At 42.4% G+C, this 19873-nt stretch overlaps 1 protein-coding gene across 1 annotated transcript; it reads left to right on the top strand.

Moving 5' to 3' along the window:
- Positions 1–218: 218 nt before the first annotated feature.
- On the top strand, positions 219–19139 carry LOC306786015 (homeobox protein aristaless-like 4). The gene is made up of 4 exons (XM_079280641.1): positions 219–923; positions 9419–9732; positions 15379–15507; positions 16103–19139. Exons 1-4 carry the CDS (start codon positions 584–586, stop codon positions 16421–16423), a joined length of 1104 nt encoding a protein of 367 aa, XP_079136767.1. The 5' UTR covers positions 219–583; the 3' UTR covers positions 16424–19139.
- The last annotated feature ends 734 nt before the right edge of the window (positions 19140–19873 follow it).

The following is a 19873-nucleotide window of genomic DNA, read 5'->3' as shown; positions in this document are numbered from 1 at the left end:
AATAAAAGCCAGAGGTTTGGGTTCTCAGTCATATAGCAGAATCAAATACGTTATATTCATCCTCTAATTACATTAATGTCATGTGTTGTGTCTCCCGCGTGTTTCCCAAAAAAGCTTTCCCCCCTTCTGAGCTTGACCTCCCATTTCGACAGGCTGCATAATAGGGCGGGCTGGAGCTCGGTGTGGGCCTATACTTCAGATGTGTGTGGAGCCTGAAGGTCGGAGTGCTGCGCGCGTGTGTGTGTGTGTGTGTGTGTGTGTGTGTGTGTGTGTGTGTGTGTGTGTGATTGAGTGTGTGTCAGATACACGAGCTACTGAGGCGGCATCAGTTTGAGCAAGGCATTTCTCTTTACCCCGACAAACCTTCAGGGGGCTTTTATCATTTGTTCAGTCTGCAGTCTCTGGAAAACATCTGATTCATTTTGTAACCAGTCCCAGATGCGGCAGCGAGAGAGTGTGTTTGCATGAGCGCGTCAGAGTGAGTTTGTCAGTGCATGAGAATTTGGGGGAGAATATCTGCTGTCTAGAGAAGGGGAGGGAAAGAAGAACCGTGTGGATTTTTTTTAATATATCTTTTTTAGGTATGAACGCAGCGTGCGTCTCATACTGCGATATGACATCGATGGATTCATATTATAACACGTCTACTGCGCAAGGTAGGGATCACCAGGCGAACCCGTTCAGGACTTTCCCGACCACTGAACCCAAATACAGCCCCGCGTTCATTCCGGGTAAAGTACAGGCTTATGGAGAGAAGTCCCGGAGTCCTTTCCAGCCGGAGTGCCAGTCGTTGGATGGCGCTGAGGACAGCACCTTCAACAAATACCAGCTCTTCATGCAGCGACCGACCTGCAAAACTCCACCCGAAGGCAGCAAGCTGCACCCGGACAGCGGACACAACGGGACGCTGATTCCCTGCTATGGTGAGTGCACATGAGAGGGGCACGCAGTGCCAACTATGAGGCATTATATTCGGCATTGAATTCAACGAAAATGCATGACAAACGGGGGAGATTTGCAAGCAATAATGGAAATGTACTGTCGTGAGTAATACAGACTCTGAAAGTCAGTATTAGTGTGAGCGACGAGCAGAGAGGAGGAGAGGGTAAACCCACAGAGACACATATTTTTAACTGACCACATGTGTACATTTATAAATTAAATGCATATTTAATTGGGTATTATAGGGAACAGAATAGTTGCCTTAAAACCCTTAGAAACCCGATACCATTTGCGTGAAACAAGTTCATATAAAGGAGAACTAAATGTAATCATTGATCATGGATTTTAAATATATTCGAGGGAGAGAGATTTTGCAAGCTGAGCTATAATTGTAGCAATGAATAGAGAAATTGGTTTCCTTTATAGGAGATGTGTGCTAAGGCAGAGAGGTGAAGAAGTTATGGAAAACTTATGTGTGAAAGGATGTTTGCACATTTGTGTTTACGCGTATTGGACGTTTCTATCCACATATATTTATAAGTTGATCCTGAAACCGCAGCATCTCACTGATCTCACTGTCTACTATTGTCTGGACAGTAAAACTCACGTCATCCCCGAAAAGTAGAAACGTCATGAATTATTTTCACATTCAAATATGAAGCCATGTCGGCATGAGGCACGCGCGCAGCAAGCATGATCAGCTCAAACTGAGAATCGAGGACCTATATAGTAAAAATGAAGAAACTAAATATTTCAACTGCACTATTTAACATAGTGTATTATGTTCACAGCATTGTTTTATGTTTAGCACGAGCGATTATTTGATGATTAAACATATTTGTACATTTATTCAATGGAGTAGTTACAGGCCAAGACCTCACAATTTGTCGACCGTGCAACAGTCAATGACACATTTAGAGACTGCCTGGACGTCCTGACAAACAGCATTCATTTTAAAAACAAAAGCTCGAACGCTTTACAGGGTCTTCCGGCAATTCGTTGCACTACAAATTTACCGTTTAAAGACAACAATCCATTTTACTGTCTCTTTTATGAGACGTGGAGGCGTAAAATAAAAAGACGGAACACTGTTAATGTGCAGAAGTGGACTCTGTGTGACAGCAGGTCCACACGAGAGGACCGACAGCCTAAAACAGAATATAACGTGTAAAAATGAACTCGTATAATGTTACGGTGTTTATACACTGTATTATATCCCTGAAACACCATACAAATTACATATTTTTTGAAGTTATCAGTGTATCGACGCCTACATATATTTCAGGTCCAGATGTTTATCATGATAATACAGAAGAAAACATCTGTTATTATCGTGGCTGAAATAACCTATAAATACATTTTAATCGACAATTCCTGCTGGAAAAACAATTCAGTCACTAAAATGAATAAATAAACAATAACAAAAACTGGGGCTGAATATGCCAAACACTATTAAATACACTAAATGCTAATTGTTCATGAGTAAATTGAAACATCAGGTGTAACAAATAAAATTGAACCGCCCTTTCTGCTCATTAAGGCCGACATTTAGTTTTGTGCATAGCCAACACATTGCCAAAATACATCCTCAAAGTGTAATCTGTTTTGCTGAGAAACAACTGGAGTTGCTGAACTGTCACTTTCTTTTCTGGAGTTTGGGAGCAATGTGTCCACACAGGTTGGATCCCCCTACACTGAAGTGAATTGATTTGGCAAGTGCATTGACAGAACCATTTAAACACCCTCATTAAATGCAACATGCCTCCCTCGAGGAGAGCTCTGCAATATTATCATTGAAAATGTTGCAGCCAGATGAATGCATTGTGGCTCTGGGGAGGATGCTTTGGGCTCCTGCCAAAGCCTCAGGCATCAACAGGCTTTTGCTGTTTCGTGTGGTCCTCAATGGAAGATATATCGCTCAATGCTGACGCTTTATCTCCATCATGATGACAAAAGTCATCTCATGCTGCAAGATGTTCACACCGCATTTTCCCTCTTTTAATTGAGAAGGCTTCCAAACCTTTTTGCAGAATATTTCTTGAAAATGCCACAGTACTATTCAACTGTAAACAACATTAACATTTAAGAGCTGGAAAGCAATTATGAAATGCACATTTAGATATTGTCGAACATTTCTACTATGAATTTCTAAAATCACTGGATAGTGTTTGTAACAATACAAGATTTGTGCAGGAGTGAATGAACATATTTCTGCACAGTAGCGGCTCAGGTTGGCGGGTTTGTTTCCTTGTGTGCATGTTAATCAGTGAGACTGTCCCACAGTGAGAGCAGGGATGGAGCCACCTACCTGCTCACACAGCGATGAATGAAATAAAACCCTTGGAGCTGATCGAGTGCTGAGGAATGCAGGTCAGCACTGCAGGAGAGGTCCGCATTAATCTAAGGCAGATGTGCATTACTGGCTCCTATAGTTATTATTCATACTCCCCAAACATCAGCTCTCCAAAGCTTCAGAGAGTGCCTGAGATGACAAAATGGGACTGGCTTACATAACCCTGTGTCAACAACACCTTGTATAAATAAGCAACGAGTCAGAAATGGACATTGAGATTGGGTAATGATTTGAGGGACGGAGGAATGAGAGGGTTTCACCAACGTGTGGGAATGTTTACATGCACGTGCCTGACTCTGTGGCTTTGACACGCTTTGCATATACGAGTCCTCTGCTTCATAATTGTTATTCATTTTCAGTTTTTATCCTCGATAGAGATTACTTGCTGCAACATGAACTTTTGATGAAACATATTCACCCTTTCTTTATAAACTTGAGAGAATGTAAGTGGAGCTAAGGCTAAAACTGAAAGTCATTGTGTTTTGTAGGCCTGCAGTTGATACTGTGGTTGAGTTCTGAAGTGCTGACAATGTGTTTGTGGGAACTCACTAAAGGCAGTTTGTGCCTCGTCCTCTTTGTCCTTCAACAGAATAGCAGTTTAAAGCTCATAAAAACATTTATGACATACAGCTTGATCACTCTGTGCTTTCAAACAAACCCCATTCTCCCTTTGGCGGGATATCGAAGCATCCTGTGATATGTAAAACATTTTTCTCTGCGCATGAAAAACAAAAGAAGACCCCCAAAAAGTCCTGGCAGCATTTTAAAAGCCTCCTGTCACAATATAGTACTCTGGTAGAAGGCGCTGGGAAGTGATGTCATAGGATATGCATGTGCTGATGACTAACACATTGTGTCGATGTTAACAATAAGCCTGAATGACACCTGTGATCGTGCCGCCGTTTGTCTGTGAACTGGAATAACTTAGAATATGTAATGAGAATGCTTGAACCCACGAAGTCCTGGCTTGTTAAAATGTAATATGTGAAGCAGCAGCAATCTGCCTGCCATTAAATGAAAAGACATTCAACTCTGAGGACAATTGTGTTTCATGACGCGTTACTTTTTCTCAAAGTTTTTTAAAATATGCTTATGCTGTTACACAGCATGGCTTGCTCTTTACTTCCATCCACCTCTCCTGCAGGGGAAGGTAACTCCACACAGCCTACCTGGGAATCGCATGCAGGCGAGATTAAAGAGATGCTTTGGAAACCTTTACCAGCTGGTGCACATTTTGCTCTGTGCCTTTTGTGTTGAGGCTGTCGCTGAGTCTTTACTTTGACTTCCTTGATTCTTATCAATGGACTAAATCTAACCTCTGTACCTTCTTGAATAATGCAACCATTTGGCCTCACGGCACTATGGTCAAGAAAGGGATGCAAGCTTCTTGCCTGTCACAAAAAAATAGTAAAGAAAGCCAACTGTGACAGACTAATGATGGAAACTACTGGGCAGCACAAGAGTATGATCACTATGGGTCCATTTTTCAGCTTGCTTTCAGCAGTGAGATACAGCTCATTTTGCTTGTTTGACACACACACACACACATACATATACATATATATATATACATATACATACACACACACACACACACACACACACACACACACACACACACACACACACACACACACACACACACACACACACACACACACACACACACACACACACACACACACACACACATATATATACATATATACATACACATATACATATATATACACATATATATATACACATATACATATACATATATACATATACATATACATACATACATATATATATATTATTAAAAGCCAGAGATGGAAAGTAACCCAAATCACCATTTACTGACACTGACTGCACAAACAACTTTCTTTAGCTTCTCTATGATTCCAAAGAGGCAAAAATACCCCAAAACAGGATTTTTAAATGATGTAGAAAGTATAAAATGTGATTGTGGAATGAATTCAAGACTACTGGAAAAGAGGGAGAGGCTAACAGATCATTGATAATCTATAATCCCCTTTGATTTCAATTCCTCGTCCTCTTTTTAGTTCATTATATCCCCCAACCTAAACTTACTTTGATGATACAAAACACAATCAGAGCATTAAAATGCCTGACAAATGATTTAATCTTGACCTTGAGAGTTTAAAAGTTCCACTATGGACTGTTTACATTGATATATGACATTAGGTATGTACCTTTAACTTGCGTCAAATGCATTTAGTTGCAAATACTTAAAAACTCTCCTTTTAAAATGAAATGCTTTCCCAAAATACTATTTTATCAATATGCTCCACAAGAAAACGTGTAAACTGTCACCAATACTTCCTGCATTCAAAAAAGCATACTATTTTTGAGCTCTTTGATATGAGACAGTGACAGCCACGGCCCAAGGTATTATGACAGTAGTGAGGTCATGATTGTGTCAATTTATCAGGAGCCGAGGCTGAACAGAAATACTTTTAGGTTTCTCAGGGAATCTGCATTCCTGCGTGAGCCGCTGGCCTAGATCTCTCCTCAGGAACATCTGGGAGCCTCCCTTCCACCGAGGAAACAACAGTCAACATCAGGTCTTAGACTGTGCTGTGGGAAAAATAATCCACCCCAAAGGATGTCTGCGAACCAGCAATGAATGAACAATTAATAGCCACCAAAGGCAGTGAAATATTTGACTTTATTTGGTCCATATAAGGTGTGATGAGGGGAGCGCCATTGTGGCAGACTGCTGTTAGCTTTGAGTGTTTTGAAAGAACAACTTTGAGTGCTCGGTTTAAAAGCATTCCCTTAGTGTTTGGTCATTAACCCTTCCCCAGGTTACTAATTTATAGTGTTTCTTTTATTTGGCTTCACTTAACCCTCCCTATCCCATTCCATAAAAACTGAGAGGGTGCCCTGTTGCTTTACAACCAGTTAAATTACACTTTGATGTTTTCTCTCTGTTTTCAGCAGTGATTAAATTGCTGACCCTAGTAAACATCTGACCTCGGCTAACTGAAGAGGTCTGCAGCTTGTCACAGAGTAAATGGCAAATTGCGGGACCAGCCGGTGACATTAGTGCATTTACATACACGTTGATCAATACTGAAATGAGAACAGTCAAAAACACGTTCCTCTGAATGGCAAAAAAAATCTGGAGTCAACGCGGTGGAATCTTGGCTCGCAAAAGAAAGTGTGTGATGGCTGTGTTCTCCAGAACAGTGTGCAGAAACACACAGCTCAGCATGCGGGAATACTGGAAGATGTTTGTGGCAAAGGACTCTGTGTTGTTAGCGTGACAGAGAACAGAGAAATACGTTTGGAGTACCAGACAGAGAAAGATTTTAATGAGAGCAGATTCTAGAGCTCATGTGGTGAACTAAGTCTGTATAAGGCTGAGAACGGTTCTCTACACGATATTCAGAGCATTAATATAGCAGCAAACAACTATGTGTAATGTAAAGATATAGTTAAGTGAGATCTACCTGAGCAAAGAATAGAAGAAAGTCACGCTTTGTGTGTGTTGTAATCTGAGCTTCTACTTGCTTTGTTGACATAGCCACATGTTAGCTTGTCCCACTGATTAGCTCACGAATGTCGCTCTGCAATGCTCTCATACGGCGGTTACAGTTGAAGCTACCGCCACACTTGGCTTTGCTGAAAATAGGCCCAAACAGCTGGCTTGTCTCTGTGTAAAGGTAACAAAATCAGACTACCAGCAGCTCTAAAGGTCACTAATTAATTCACCGTTTAATCTGTATGAAAATAGAAGTGCAAAAACAACAAATCGCCATTTTACAGAGGGTGATGTTGTGAACAATTCCCATATCACTGCTAAGAAATGAAGAATTGTCAGCTCTTTATGCTAAATTTAGCCAACCAGCTGCTCAAGGTAGCAGTGTATTTAGAGTATTCAGACATGAAAGTGGTATTATTCTTTTCATCTTCCTCTCAGTAACAATACAAATAAGTGTAATTCCCAAAATGTCAATCTATTTTATTAAATGTTCTTATTAGTGCTGAATCCAGAGTAAACGTAGTCGATATATGTAGCGCTGTGTAAGACAATGTCTCCGACTATCCCACCATCTTCCCATCCCCCAGCTGCACCCTTTGCCTTAATGATGCCTTGCTCAGGGGCATTTTCTCTCTCACAGATGCAAATGCAAAATAGGAAACCTGGAGTTGACCTGTCTTACGTCTTAACATTGCAGCCATGCTGCTGCCCAGGGGCAGAAAGAAAATATTGCACATTGCTTTAGCATTAGAGGCCAGTGCAGGGGTAGGTGATGTCAGAACATCTGCCTGCGTGAAGACTGTAAGAGGGTCTGACAGGTGGGCCACAGCGATATGAGGTCATGAACTCCAGCTGGGCGAGCTGTGTTGTTCCATTAGCGTCTCTGTCGGGGCAAGTCTGAGCCAGCGAGCAGGGGAGGGCTGCTGCAATATCGACAGGATGACTATTGACTTCTCATTGTGGGACACGCTAGCCAAAGGCGTACTAATCCATGAAAACAAATATGCATGTTACAGACAGCCACCGCCTAGCTTCATCACTCTAAAACTATTCAGTCATCTAACTAACCACTAAAACACTTGGCTCAGACAGTCACCAGTGCCACGAGGTGTCAACTCTCCTTCCCTCGTTGCACTGGGTTTCTGAGGATGACAGGAGGCCATTACTGACATCGCCCATAACAAAAATGCAAAGTGACAAAGAAAAAAATGGTGAAGTTAATCACATAAACTTGATTTAACTCAGAGACAAATGTAAAAAAATAGTAATGCTGGTGTTGCACAATACTTTGTTTATGTGGAAGAGACCATTATGTGCTGGTTTCAGACTAACACAGTTAGGACAGGGCGCTCACCATGCCCAGTCACAGGAAAGGCAAACAGAGCGGCTGACAGAGCACACTGTTCTCACTGGACTGCAACCAGAGCCCTTCAGCTTATTTATTCACACAGCTGTTTGTTTATTGAAGGAGAAGGGACAGCTTTCTTCATCTCCTGAAAGGAAACAAAAAAAGCTAGCAAACGCTGACAGGAACAGAGCGTGGTCTGTCAACAAAATGGCCGCTCACAAAATTGAAGGTGACAAACACAATGTTGTTTACATCTCGGGGGCAAGCCAGCGGGGGCCAGCGGGGGCCAGCGGGGCCAGCGGGGGCCAGCGGGGGCCAGCGGGGGCCAGCGTGGCCGTACACAAGGCCCGCCATCCACGGCTCGAGAGGGAGCAGGCTTTAGGTGGCTTGGGTTTCAGGTGGCGTGATTGAGAGATGCGAGAGAGAGGGCTTCAAGGGTTGTGTCACGGGTCACGCCAATGTGTAGTGACATAGCTTTCAAACAGAGAAAGACATTTCTTCTCTAGTTGCAAACAGACAAGGCCTTTGAACCTTAAAATAACACATTACAGAGATGACGTAAGCTTGAAGTAAATGTCATTTAATGTGCGTGTTGAGACGTGATGATGAGCAGACACACTCCCTGACTTGAACGTGAGGCACCATGGTTTTATTCAGCCACATTTTTAAGAAAGTATTGCTCTGTTGAATATTCCAATTATAGAGTATTATAGGACTGTTATTGACAACATGTGGTTGTAATAGCTTGCTTGAAAATCATACGATACGGTAAGAATATGATTTGTGTTACATGTGAAGCCACACAAACTGTGAAAGTTATTTAGATTTTTCATGCTTCATATGAAAATCTGAAGAACAGCACACTTCAACTGAAACCAAAATTGCTCAAATGTGTTTTATTTGAACCACAGTGTAACATCTAAACTTTAATAAGTACGTTTCATGAGGTTTTTGAGAAGGACCGTCAATCCACATCAGAGCCTTAAAGGGTCTCTCCAGTGATTTAGTGTTGTACTTGCATAACATTGGAGAGAGATATATTGGTAAAAATGTATGCAGCAGAGGCTGAGATGTTCCGATTATAATGTACAAAAAACCCTGGATCCTGCATTTCCCACAATGCAAGTGGTCAGCATCTTTAATTCAACCTCCACACCTTCAATCTGTAATGCTTTCTGTTCAAAATTTGAAGACTTAAGGCCGAGCTGAGACATTTTTCAAACCTTCAAAATACGATTGATTGTGACCTTCCACACTTCTTGTGTCTTATACATACTTACAGGAAAAGACAACAGCAGCCTGACAGAGTCCGAGTTACCCCCGAGCGTCGACGCTCCCGGGATGGAAGGCAGCTACCTGAACCTAAAGGCGCCTGGCGAGAAGGGCCTTAGCGAGCAGCCCGGCTCTGACTTTTCCAGCCCTCTGGACAAAAGTGAGGCCGAGAGCAACAAAGGCAAGAAGAGACGCAATCGCACCACGTTCACCAGCTACCAGCTGGAAGAGCTGGAAAAGGTTTTCCAGAAGACACACTACCCAGATGTTTATGCCCGGGAGCAGCTGGCACTGAGGACGGACCTGACGGAGGCTCGTGTACAGGTAAGGACGGGGGATTAACGGCAGGTCACATAAGAAAAATTAGTTTCTGCATTGACATGAGCTAACAAGTCCTATAAATTGAACAACAAAATATGTAATCTGTCTACTTAAACCTTTACATAAACAACCCTCTGATCAAGTTTTTGTTAGATTTAAGCACAAACACGTGGTTGATCATGATCATGCAACAAACAAAACAAAAACACCTGACTGCTGGATTGAAACGGAAAACAAACAGCGGTTTCCCACATTAAAGTCCATCCACCTCGACCCCATAGTTACTCTATAATCATCTGATTTCCTCCTTTGCTTCCATCAAAATTAGAGATGTACCAATCCAACTTTTTCAGTGCAGATACAAGTACCTGGGCTTTGAGTATCGGCTGCTACCAAGTACCGATCCGATACCAGTGTTTAATTAATAAGCTGTATGTTTCAATGTGTGGAAGAAACTGGGATCATTCTTTTATGTGGAGGCAACATACTACTGAACTGTTATTTAATAAAATAATGGTATCCAATACCAGATTGACCCATGGTCAGCTATTTGAGTCAGTGTTGGACCAATATCAGTACTGCTGTAACCAAAATGACTGCAGCAACTTAAAAAGGCTTTGTCACTTTTCATCATAAACATACTGCGTTTTGGGACACTTGCTGAAATAACATATGCTGTCGTTCCTTTTCGGGAGAACAGCCCGATGAGTTGTGTTGAATGACTGCAGTCGTTAATGTTTGCGTGCTGATAATCACTCAGGGAAAAGACAGAGAGAGCTGGGAGAGTTAAGGCTGGCATGTTGCCAAAGATTGTTCGGAGCAGCAGACAGCGAGGCCTATTGTTCCTCATCTCTCTTTCTGCCTGCCAGTTTTAGATCAGAGTGGGATGGGTGGGACTAAGGGAATACTCTGCTCTTACACGCTGCAGACTCTGCAGAAGGGTCAGAGGCCAAGGGTTTCTCCCCAGCACTACCATGTTCAAACTACTTCACCGCACAACTCTTGGGGCCTGGAGGAAAAACACATGGAGAGAAAAATAAGTCATCAAAGCTGTTTAGCAAGGATATACTTTGAGATGCCAGTTTCAATTTCCACGCGTGGTCCGAGACATAGTCAGGGACAGAGAACCTGGCCTGGTCCTTGTGGTGGTACAGTAAAATAAGTACCGGTACATTCATGTTGCGTTCACACAGACCCATCTATTCCCCAGATGAATATAATTAACTTCCTCATCTGACAGCCACACAGCAGACTGCTGAGTCACTGTGAGGTTTGACCCATACTTCTAAAATCAGACCCTAAATATGTACGCAATCAAGACTAAACCCCACAATTTCATCTGAAGGTCTATCAAGACAAAGTCCAGGGATATCCAATTGTTGAATACCAAGGGGCACTCGAAGCTTGGCAACTGATTGGAGAATCCTTTTCATCGCCGAAACAACAGCCATTGAAATCCGGAGTACAGATGTTTTCTCCCAAAATGCCAACGTCAAGGTCCTACAGTTTCATCCACTGTTTGATGATGAACGTCTTCATAAAGTCGGGCGGCAGTTTTCCATAATCACATCTGTGACTTCTGCTGCCACTAGTTTATTTAGTACAATTAGCTCTCAACCTCAGACTTGAACTTCACCACACTGCCTACTTTTTATGGAGAGGGAGGCTGTGTGAGTGACTGCTGAGGCAGTCTATCAATCGCAGTGGTCCTGGACGACAGAGATGAGTTGAGACGGCTGGACTTCAAAGCCTGCTTTTGGAGTTATGCACTCTGCCCTCCCTCTCTCCCTCTTCCTCTCTCTCTGCCTGCTGGCTCTGGAGCATAAATAAAGCTCTTTAATGGCTCTGTAAGCTGCCTTTTGCTGTCAACGTCTTTAGCAATTACTGTATCACCGCCAAGCACTTTGAGCACCAAGAGCTCTGAGCCACCTTCCTTGCAGATGTCTGCTAGATAAAATAAAGAAGAGAAGTGTTTGCAGTTGGCAAATACCATCCTTTTGGGCTTCATGTATAAAATGGGTCACCGTTAATCATTATGAGAAATAATAAAAACAAATCTTTGTATGAATTGAAATTCTGCTTGTGCAAAAGCACCACTAGCTTTCCTTTCTAACAAACTTAGAAGTTGAGGATTAAAGGACACATCTGACTTCATAATGTTCCCCGAATGATCTCCCTGCCAAACTATTTGGCTTGGGTCTCATTCCTTCTGCTGTTCAAAGGCAAAGCTAGAGCGAACCCTCTGTGAAACATGACACACTCAGTCCCCAAAAACCAAGACAAGGGGCATATATACATATGTGCTCACACATTGTTTTCTTGTTTATAAAAGGCTCCAGTATGTGTGTGAGTGTCCCGGTTAAAAGATCACATTTGTTTATGACTGACTTTGAATTTTGCATATCATGGTATGTAAATGCATGTGTTTTCTGAGTATGTGTCTCGTCTGCACGCCTCCAAAAGGTCAGAGTGGTTAACTGCGGAAAGCCAAGGGCTTAGGCGTCAGGAAATTAAACATGAAATGAAAACAAGCTCCAGTTTGAACATTCTCCCATCTCACTTTCCAATATTCCCACTTCCCCTCGCTGACTTAAAAGGGAGGAGGGAGGAGAAAGACAAGGAGAGAAGGGTCGGCGGTGGGGTGGGGGGGGGAGGGGCTGGAGTGGGAGAGAAGAGGCTGAGCTTTAACAGGGGGGGGGGGAGACAAAGAGATTAAAGGAGTAAAGTTGGGTTATCTTGATCCATCACAATTAAGATGACAGCTCGGTAACTGATAACACTTTATATTTTAAAAGGAGAGTCGAACTTTGAATAGACATGTACAACATTATAATACCGACATTAACCGTAGCCCCAGTTTGTGCCTCTCATGTATTACTTTTACATTCTAGTCGTAGAGCTAAGCATCCAATCTTCCTCAAGATGAATTCCTGGTGATCTTTCAAAAGCTCAGAAACTTTAAAATCACTAATCGTTGATCTGAAAGTATTTCCAGAATCCTAAAAGACTTATAATGTTGTGAATGAAAATGTACTCCTTCAGCTACACAATACAAAATAGTTTTGGGTTTTCAGAAGTTGTGACTGTATTTTCTAATGCAGGAAGTCGTAAATTACATGTTTTTGCTCAGACAAAATAGTGGCTCGTTATTTTGTATGAAAATATAGAATATTGGAAAGAAAGAGCAACATAAACCAATACAATAAAAAGTTTTCATTTATGTTCAGGTTGCACATATTGAGCAAGGCTACCATCTTTGTTTGGATTAGGAAAAGAGGTTCAACTTGGGAAACAAGTTTAAAATCTTTACATTCGTTCATCAGGTGGTTAGAAGAGTCTTTGAGGATTGCCTTTGTTGTTTCATGATTTTTTTAAATGTTGGTGTGTTTATCAGATGCTTATCTCTGTGACTTGAATGTAACAGCAATACATAAGAGGCTCCCTTAACCTTTGACCAATCAAACCGTGTCTCAACTTTCTAGAAACTTGAGACTGATGAGCGAGTTTCACACTCATCAGTCCAATCAGGACCTTTTGTGTTGAGGATTATATTTGGAAACCTGTGATGTTATGAGCTCAAATAACCGCAGAAGAACCAAAGGCAAGACATGACGGACCTAAAACAATAATAGATCCCAAATCCTCAGGGGGGGCATAACATAGACTCTGAGCCCCCCTCCAAACATATGATATAATTCAAAGGTCAACAACCCCTCACCTTGACATTGGGGTTCAGCCACAACCTCAGATATCAGTTTACCGCGTTGCCAGGGTGAGCTGTTCACTAATCTCGCCAGCTGACCCAAGGAATGTCGGAGTCAGACGACATTTCTTTACGTCACCTTCTCGCAAAAATACAGGCAGCAGCTATATGTGCCACAGGAGCCCATGTATGGTCTTCTCTTTGAAAATGGTGTCAGAACAATGACAGGTTTGTGTGCATGGTGCAGTGCTTGTAGCTAGTCTTCTCTCATTTGATAAAAATCCACTCCTGTCCCGAAAGAAAAACTCAGTATGGGATAACATCTTTGTGCGACACTGCTCGTGTTTGTCACCAAACTCTATTGTGTTTAAGTTAATACAGAGAAGTGGGGAGAGAGAGTGACATGGTCGGGGGGATTTGAGGAGGTTGACTGAGGGGGAAATGGCATGTCATGGACTGTGAAAACCACAAGCTGATTGGTCTGGGAATCAACCCACAATCCAAGTTCAAACCCCTGTGTCAAGGCAGGATCGCTCTCTTTTCTCTTTGAAGAAGTTTCCCTTTCCCTCTTGGGAGGATAAGATTCAGACAACTAAAAAATACGTACAAATAAACATGAGAAGACATCCAGGACCCCCCTTTGCGCCTCCAAACTCTTTACTTATAGATGTGAGAAAACATTGTAGAAAAAAGCGTAGCAATAGTTACAACTGAACAGATAACTTGTTTACAAATCGTTGCAGCTCTAGAGCAGCAGAGATGTTTGGCCTTACAGCAGTTTGGAGGCTACTTATGTGTCCAAATAGTTCATATTTCAACAATTATAACGCAATACATGTTGAAACAAACAAAAGACATGGCTTGTGCCAAGGAATCCATTGTCTACATGGTGGTTATACAATATCAATATCGAGGAGCTGTTTTATCCAGTAATGTTCATCTTTATCTACACTTGTCAAGTACATTTTGTTTATCCAGCCGAAACAGCACGTTTACCTCAAAAAGATGTACAATCTGTACAACAATAACACAACATCTACGTTCTCTACACTCAGAAGCTCGACTGGGTCTATGAAACACTCCCCCATCTAACTTTAACATGGAAATAAGAGGAATAACTCTCAAAAGGAGCAACAGCGGAGGAATCCTTCTGCTCGGAAAGACAGACACTAGATGTCCTGTATACAGAGAAGACATCAATAACCAAAGAAGTTATACCAAGACTGCAGTAGAATATTTGAGGGAATTTCTCTCAGGATACAAATTTTGCTTTTTGGCTCAACTGTCTTCCACCCTTCAGTCCTGCTTTCCTCCAGTGCCTTCCACAGCTAGAAAGAAGTAGGCTTAGCCTGCACTTGATCTGTCAGCAGGTACTGAAAGTACGACCTACTTCATATACAGCATCCAATACTTAATAATCCCAAAAATGGGTAAAGAAAAGCATATTCTTGGTCAAAAGTTGAACTTTGGTTTCATGGAATATACACAGGGATTCCCCACTGTATCCCGCGGTGCTGACATGTGGGGGAGAGCACACCTCTCCCAGAGTGATTTATGAATGGCTACAGGCCCAGATGTGGATCTGTCGACGCTGGCAGCCTGAAGGGAGGCAGACGCCTGCGTATCAAAGGGAGGAGCTGATTCGTGCAGCACCAGGGGAGACTCAAAATGTTCACATCAATAGCTCCGTGTGGACGGCACTTTAAAGACACGTCAAGTCTTAAAACCTGGGTCTGCACTTTCATGTGCTGCAGAATTTATTTGCCTTACTATCTTTATTTGATGTGGTTCAGTTTAGGGAAAGGATGGCCTTGCTTTTGCAACAAAAAAAAAAAAAGTTCTTGGGTTTGCACGGGATATGAAATATATGAGAGCTTTCTCATAGATTCAAGTTTTGTTTGAGAGTGGCTGGTCTGTTTTTTCCTGATGGGTTGTTTTCTTTGCAGGTGTGGTTCCAGAATCGCAGAGCCAAGTGGAGGAAGAGGGAGCGTTACGGACAGATGCAGCAGGTCCGGACACACTTCTCTACTGCTTACGAGCTGCCTCTACTAACTCGGCCTGAGAACTATGCACAGGTAAAGGAAAACCAGTCAGCTCACTGAATAAGCACAGTTACTCACGATCTGAGAGAAATATCTGAATCATTAATGATATGAGCAAGGTTCATTGTGAAACCCGCAATAAAATATTTCTCTGGGCATTTGAGGTACGTAACATTGACATAACATCACCCTTTAAGTTGATACGGCGAGCTGAATTACAAGTTCAATATTTTAGCTCTGTTTTTGGTCTCTACCAACTTCTGAGGGAAATGTCTGTCCTTTTGCGACTGAATGTTCCACTGAGTTCACCGGCTAGCAGCTTACTACGTCTGTCTGCTGTTTGGTGCTGAGCAGGTAGTGTACAGTGGGGCTTTAGAGCTTTTTTCTGAAAACAGCTGCCTGCTGCGGCTAACATCAACGTTATGAGAGCAGTAAGAGTGAACAAGAACAGTGAAGTTGTGGGCCGGACAGCTGAACAATGAGCTGAAACTTGCTATAATGCTCCGTAAATGGGGGTGCTGCAGATCCAGGGGATGATTCTCTGTAGGTGCATCACCACAAGCGACCCCTTGCACAGAAATATAAATTGTAGCCACTTTAACTCATAATTCTTGCTTTTGTCCTCCAGATCCAGAACCCTTCGTGGATCGGGAGCAGCAGTGGAGCCTCTCCAGTGCCGGGTTGCATTGTGCCTTGTGACTCCGTCTCCTCCTGCATGCCGCCTCATCCTCACGGTCCTGGCGGCATCTCTGAGTTCCTGGGCGTGCCCAGTCCAGGGAGCAGCCACATGGGACAGACACACATGGGCAGCCTTTTTGGGGGTCCCGGGATGGGCGGGGGAATCAATGGCTACGATCTTAACCTTGATCCAGACCGCAAGTCTTCCAGCATAGCTGCGCTGCGTATGAAGGCCAAGGAACACAGCGCAGCCATCTCTTGGGCTACATGAGGTCTCAGCCCAGTTCCACCCTGCCCCCTCATGGCCCTCTTCTCTGGAGCAGCCATCAGTGAGCTGAGCATCTGTGGGGGAGGAGGGAGTTTTCCTGAGAGCACTAATGATAACACAGGTCAAATGAACAGGGAGAGACTGTGGAGATAACAGAGGCCATTACAGCGGCCAACGCAACCAAGATAACAACTGTGACTGACAATCAGCAGATGCTGAAAGTGAGAGAAATACAGAGGTGTGACTCGGGAGAAGACGTTACCGAGACGTTGCGTTCTTTCTCGATTCCTTGATCTCTCAGGTCGCATTGAAATATGGGTTCAGTCCTCAATAAACTGGGTGTCATTCATGGCAATGATTTCAGTAAGATAAGCAATATAATAAATATGGTTTACAAAATACTATCATAGAATAAAGGAATGCAGTGTCAAAGCCAGCAATAGCATACAGTATATCATTTACAGAGGTAAGCGTTATTTACTTCCCACAGCTTGTTTTTTATACCACCCATTCTGCTCCACTCATTTTATTTGTGTTACTTTAGACTTATCTCTCATATTGTATACTGTACATGAGCTCAAGAACATAGCAACAAGTGAATGAGATTTTTGTTTATGCCATTGCAAACTGTCCTTTAAAACACGATCACCGGTTATAAAAGAAAACATTTTGTCGAAGCTTGCGGTGCATAGTTTATGTCCCTGCAAAGAAGGACAGAGGTTGAATGCAATAAGTGAACAGAGTCTAATTGAGTGAGAGCAGACATGGCCTGTGCCAATTTATTCTAGGAGGAGGGCAGGCATTGGATTGGCAGCAATTTCAAACCAACGTGTCATTTCCTCCCCCAGGGCTGCCTCCACAGGTTCTCCTGCTAGGCTCAGGCCTCAGGTTACAGGAAACACCGTCTCCACTGGCAGACGAGGCCTGGCTACGCACAGCAGCCGCCTTCAACACCAACGAGCCACGCCAGCTTCAATCAGCAACCAACAGGAATAGACACACTTAATTAGCATTAAAGTGAGCCGTCCTGCCCAGCGAACACCGTAGCACATCACAGCGCACACAAAGTTCCACACGCTGTAACAATCAATTCACCGTCAGACGTGGGCTCAGCAAAGGCGACTCTCTCGGAGTTGCAGCTCGCTCACACAATCCGTCACATGCCAGAAACTGCCGGCCAAATCAGTGGCCCCAATCGTCCCGAAGAGCAGTCTGTAATGTTTAGGAAATGTGATGACTTTAGAGCTGGGCTGCAGGAATGTGGTGAATATGTCCAGTGATTGCAGGAGTGTCTCTGTGTGTTACCACGTCGGAATAAGCTTGTCACCAGAGCTGGGCTGCAGGCCGAGGCTAGAGACAGGCTTCATTAGACTTTTGGCTGATCTCTCTATGACGCCCGCTGGGCTACATATCCGTTTTCTCTCTCCGGTGAGGATGATGGCAGAAGAGTCCGTTTCTGCTCCTCGTAGCTGATTGATCATTGTAACATATGAGTGCCCATCTCAGCCTCCTGCTTGAGAGTAGGAATGCATCTAACGACTATTTTCAGTTGTGATTAATCTTCTCGATTGGTCGATTAATTGCTTGGTCTGTAAAATGCCAGAAAAAAAAATCTTCAAAAGATTTATTTGGTGAGCCCAAAGCCCAGAATATTCAGTTTACGATCATAAAATAAAGAAAAGCAGCAACGCTAAAGGCTGGAACGACAGAATCATTTCTATTTCTTCTTGAAAAAGTATTCAAAATGATTATGAATACAGCTGTTGATTGATTTTCTGTTAATCCATCGTTGAAGTTTTACAATTCCTCTGTTAAACTGCAGAAAGAAATGAAGAGCTTTTCTTGTTTCACAGGAAGGAAAAAAACCTGTCATATCATGCAGTGACAAAAAAGATTGTCGTTTTCCTGTCAACCACTATGACTATTCAATAAAAGAGAGACATTTTAAATTAATATAGACTTTGTGTGAGGACAAAAAATCCAAAAACATTCTTGTCAAAAGATAAAAACAAGATGTGGTCAAAATAACTGATTGCATGACTACATGCGTGACTGAATTCCTACTTTGTCGAGTTGAGCTCGTCTTCTCGCCGGTCTCCCCTCTAGCTCCACTCCGCTGCAGCTCCGTCCATGTTGATACTACTGAAATGAAGCAATTGAAAATCCATAGTTATAATGTCGTATTGTGTGAATGTGAACAATACAAATGATATTGTTCTTTTGCTTGTACATTTGTTTTGCTTATTTGACAAATAATGGACCTCCATTGAAGTATTACAGTAACATTGCCTAGAAATGTTAAAATGATGTTTTGTGTTATTCTGAAGAGTTGCTCTGGACTTTTACCGAGGTTGAATTTGCTTTCTAATTTTCTTATGGCTTTAAGCAGCTTTTTATCTATTAGTCAAGTATTTCTACTTCTGATTGTGACTTTATACAATGTGTTATTGCAATAAGTTATTGCACTTACAGTGTTGGAGAAGTTTGTTTTAATTATTATTTTTGACTTCCACTAGGACAGTGGTCTCTTTGCTAAAGCCAGAGGCGTGTGGTTTTGTGTCCCAACAGTCGAGAACTGTCTCCTAAACCCGTCCATATTTAGCACCACGAACAGCATCACTGACATCTGTTTAAGGTGCCTGACATTTGTTTGTACAGAAGTAGCTTGCTGTTTTTGCTGATGATGATTTTGATGTGATTTTGAAATAAATGAATCTCCAACGGTTGAATGAGTTCAGATAGTTTTTTCCGAAGTTAAGTTTCTTCTTTACAGGCCCTGAAACCTACTTTCTCAGTTTCTCTTCTCTAACTGGTGAGGTCCTGCAGATCACACTAATATCTCAAGTTTTTAATTTATTTATTACACTTATGAATCACTACAGAACTTGTCTTGTATGACAGACCATCAATATTATTCGCGGAGCTCCAAATACTGTCGCTCAGTGTAAAATCAGGGCTTAAGATGTGCAGTGGGAATTATGCATAAGAGAAAAAGAGAAACCACTTACCAGCAAAGTAAGACCAGTGCACACAGATATTCATATGCTGATATGTAATGACAAACAACAACATGCATCGCTAAACATAATTAATAACACTGACTCAAGATGATTGTATTTGCTTGTGTGTGTGTGTGTGTGTGTGTGTGTGTGTGGTTAAAGGTGGATGATATGTGATCTCATTCTTTTTCTCGCATCAGCAGCTTCCAGATGGGATGCTCTGGCCAAGCCATTAGGCCCAAAGTCAGGCTAATAGTTTGAATGGGCCTTAAATATCTCCAGGTGGTCTTTGGCTGACAGTGTAGGTTTGGCCGAGTGAGAGAAAGCTGTCATGCAATACAGTATCCAACATTGTTTCACGCAGATGTTCTTTGTTTTTGCAAGACGAGCTCAGTCATGCAACAAAACAGTCCTCAGAAAAAAAAAATTCTAAATCACTTCAAAACATCTTTCC

This window comes from Melanostigma gelatinosum (genome assembly GCF_949748355.1).
Source record: "Melanostigma gelatinosum genome assembly, chromosome: 1".
Lineage (NCBI taxonomy): Eukaryota > Metazoa > Chordata > Actinopteri > Perciformes > Zoarcidae > Melanostigma > Melanostigma gelatinosum.
The sequence above is the reverse complement of the archived record's forward strand: the minus strand, read 5'-3'. Positions and strand labels throughout refer to the sequence as shown.

Bases quoted from the DNA above. Each gene is read 5' to 3' on its own strand.
- LOC306786015 (XM_079280641.1), top strand. From the start codon at position 584: ATGAACGCAGCGTGCGTCTCATACTGCGATATGACATCGATGGATTCA. The intron at 9,733-15,378 runs GTAAGGACGGGG...TTTTCTTTGCAG, and splicing joins TGACGGAGGCTCGTGTACAG to GTGTGGTTCCAGAATCGCAG. The intron at 15,508-16,102 runs GTAAAGGAAAAC...TTTGTCCTCCAG, and splicing joins GGCCTGAGAACTATGCACAG to ATCCAGAACCCTTCGTGGAT.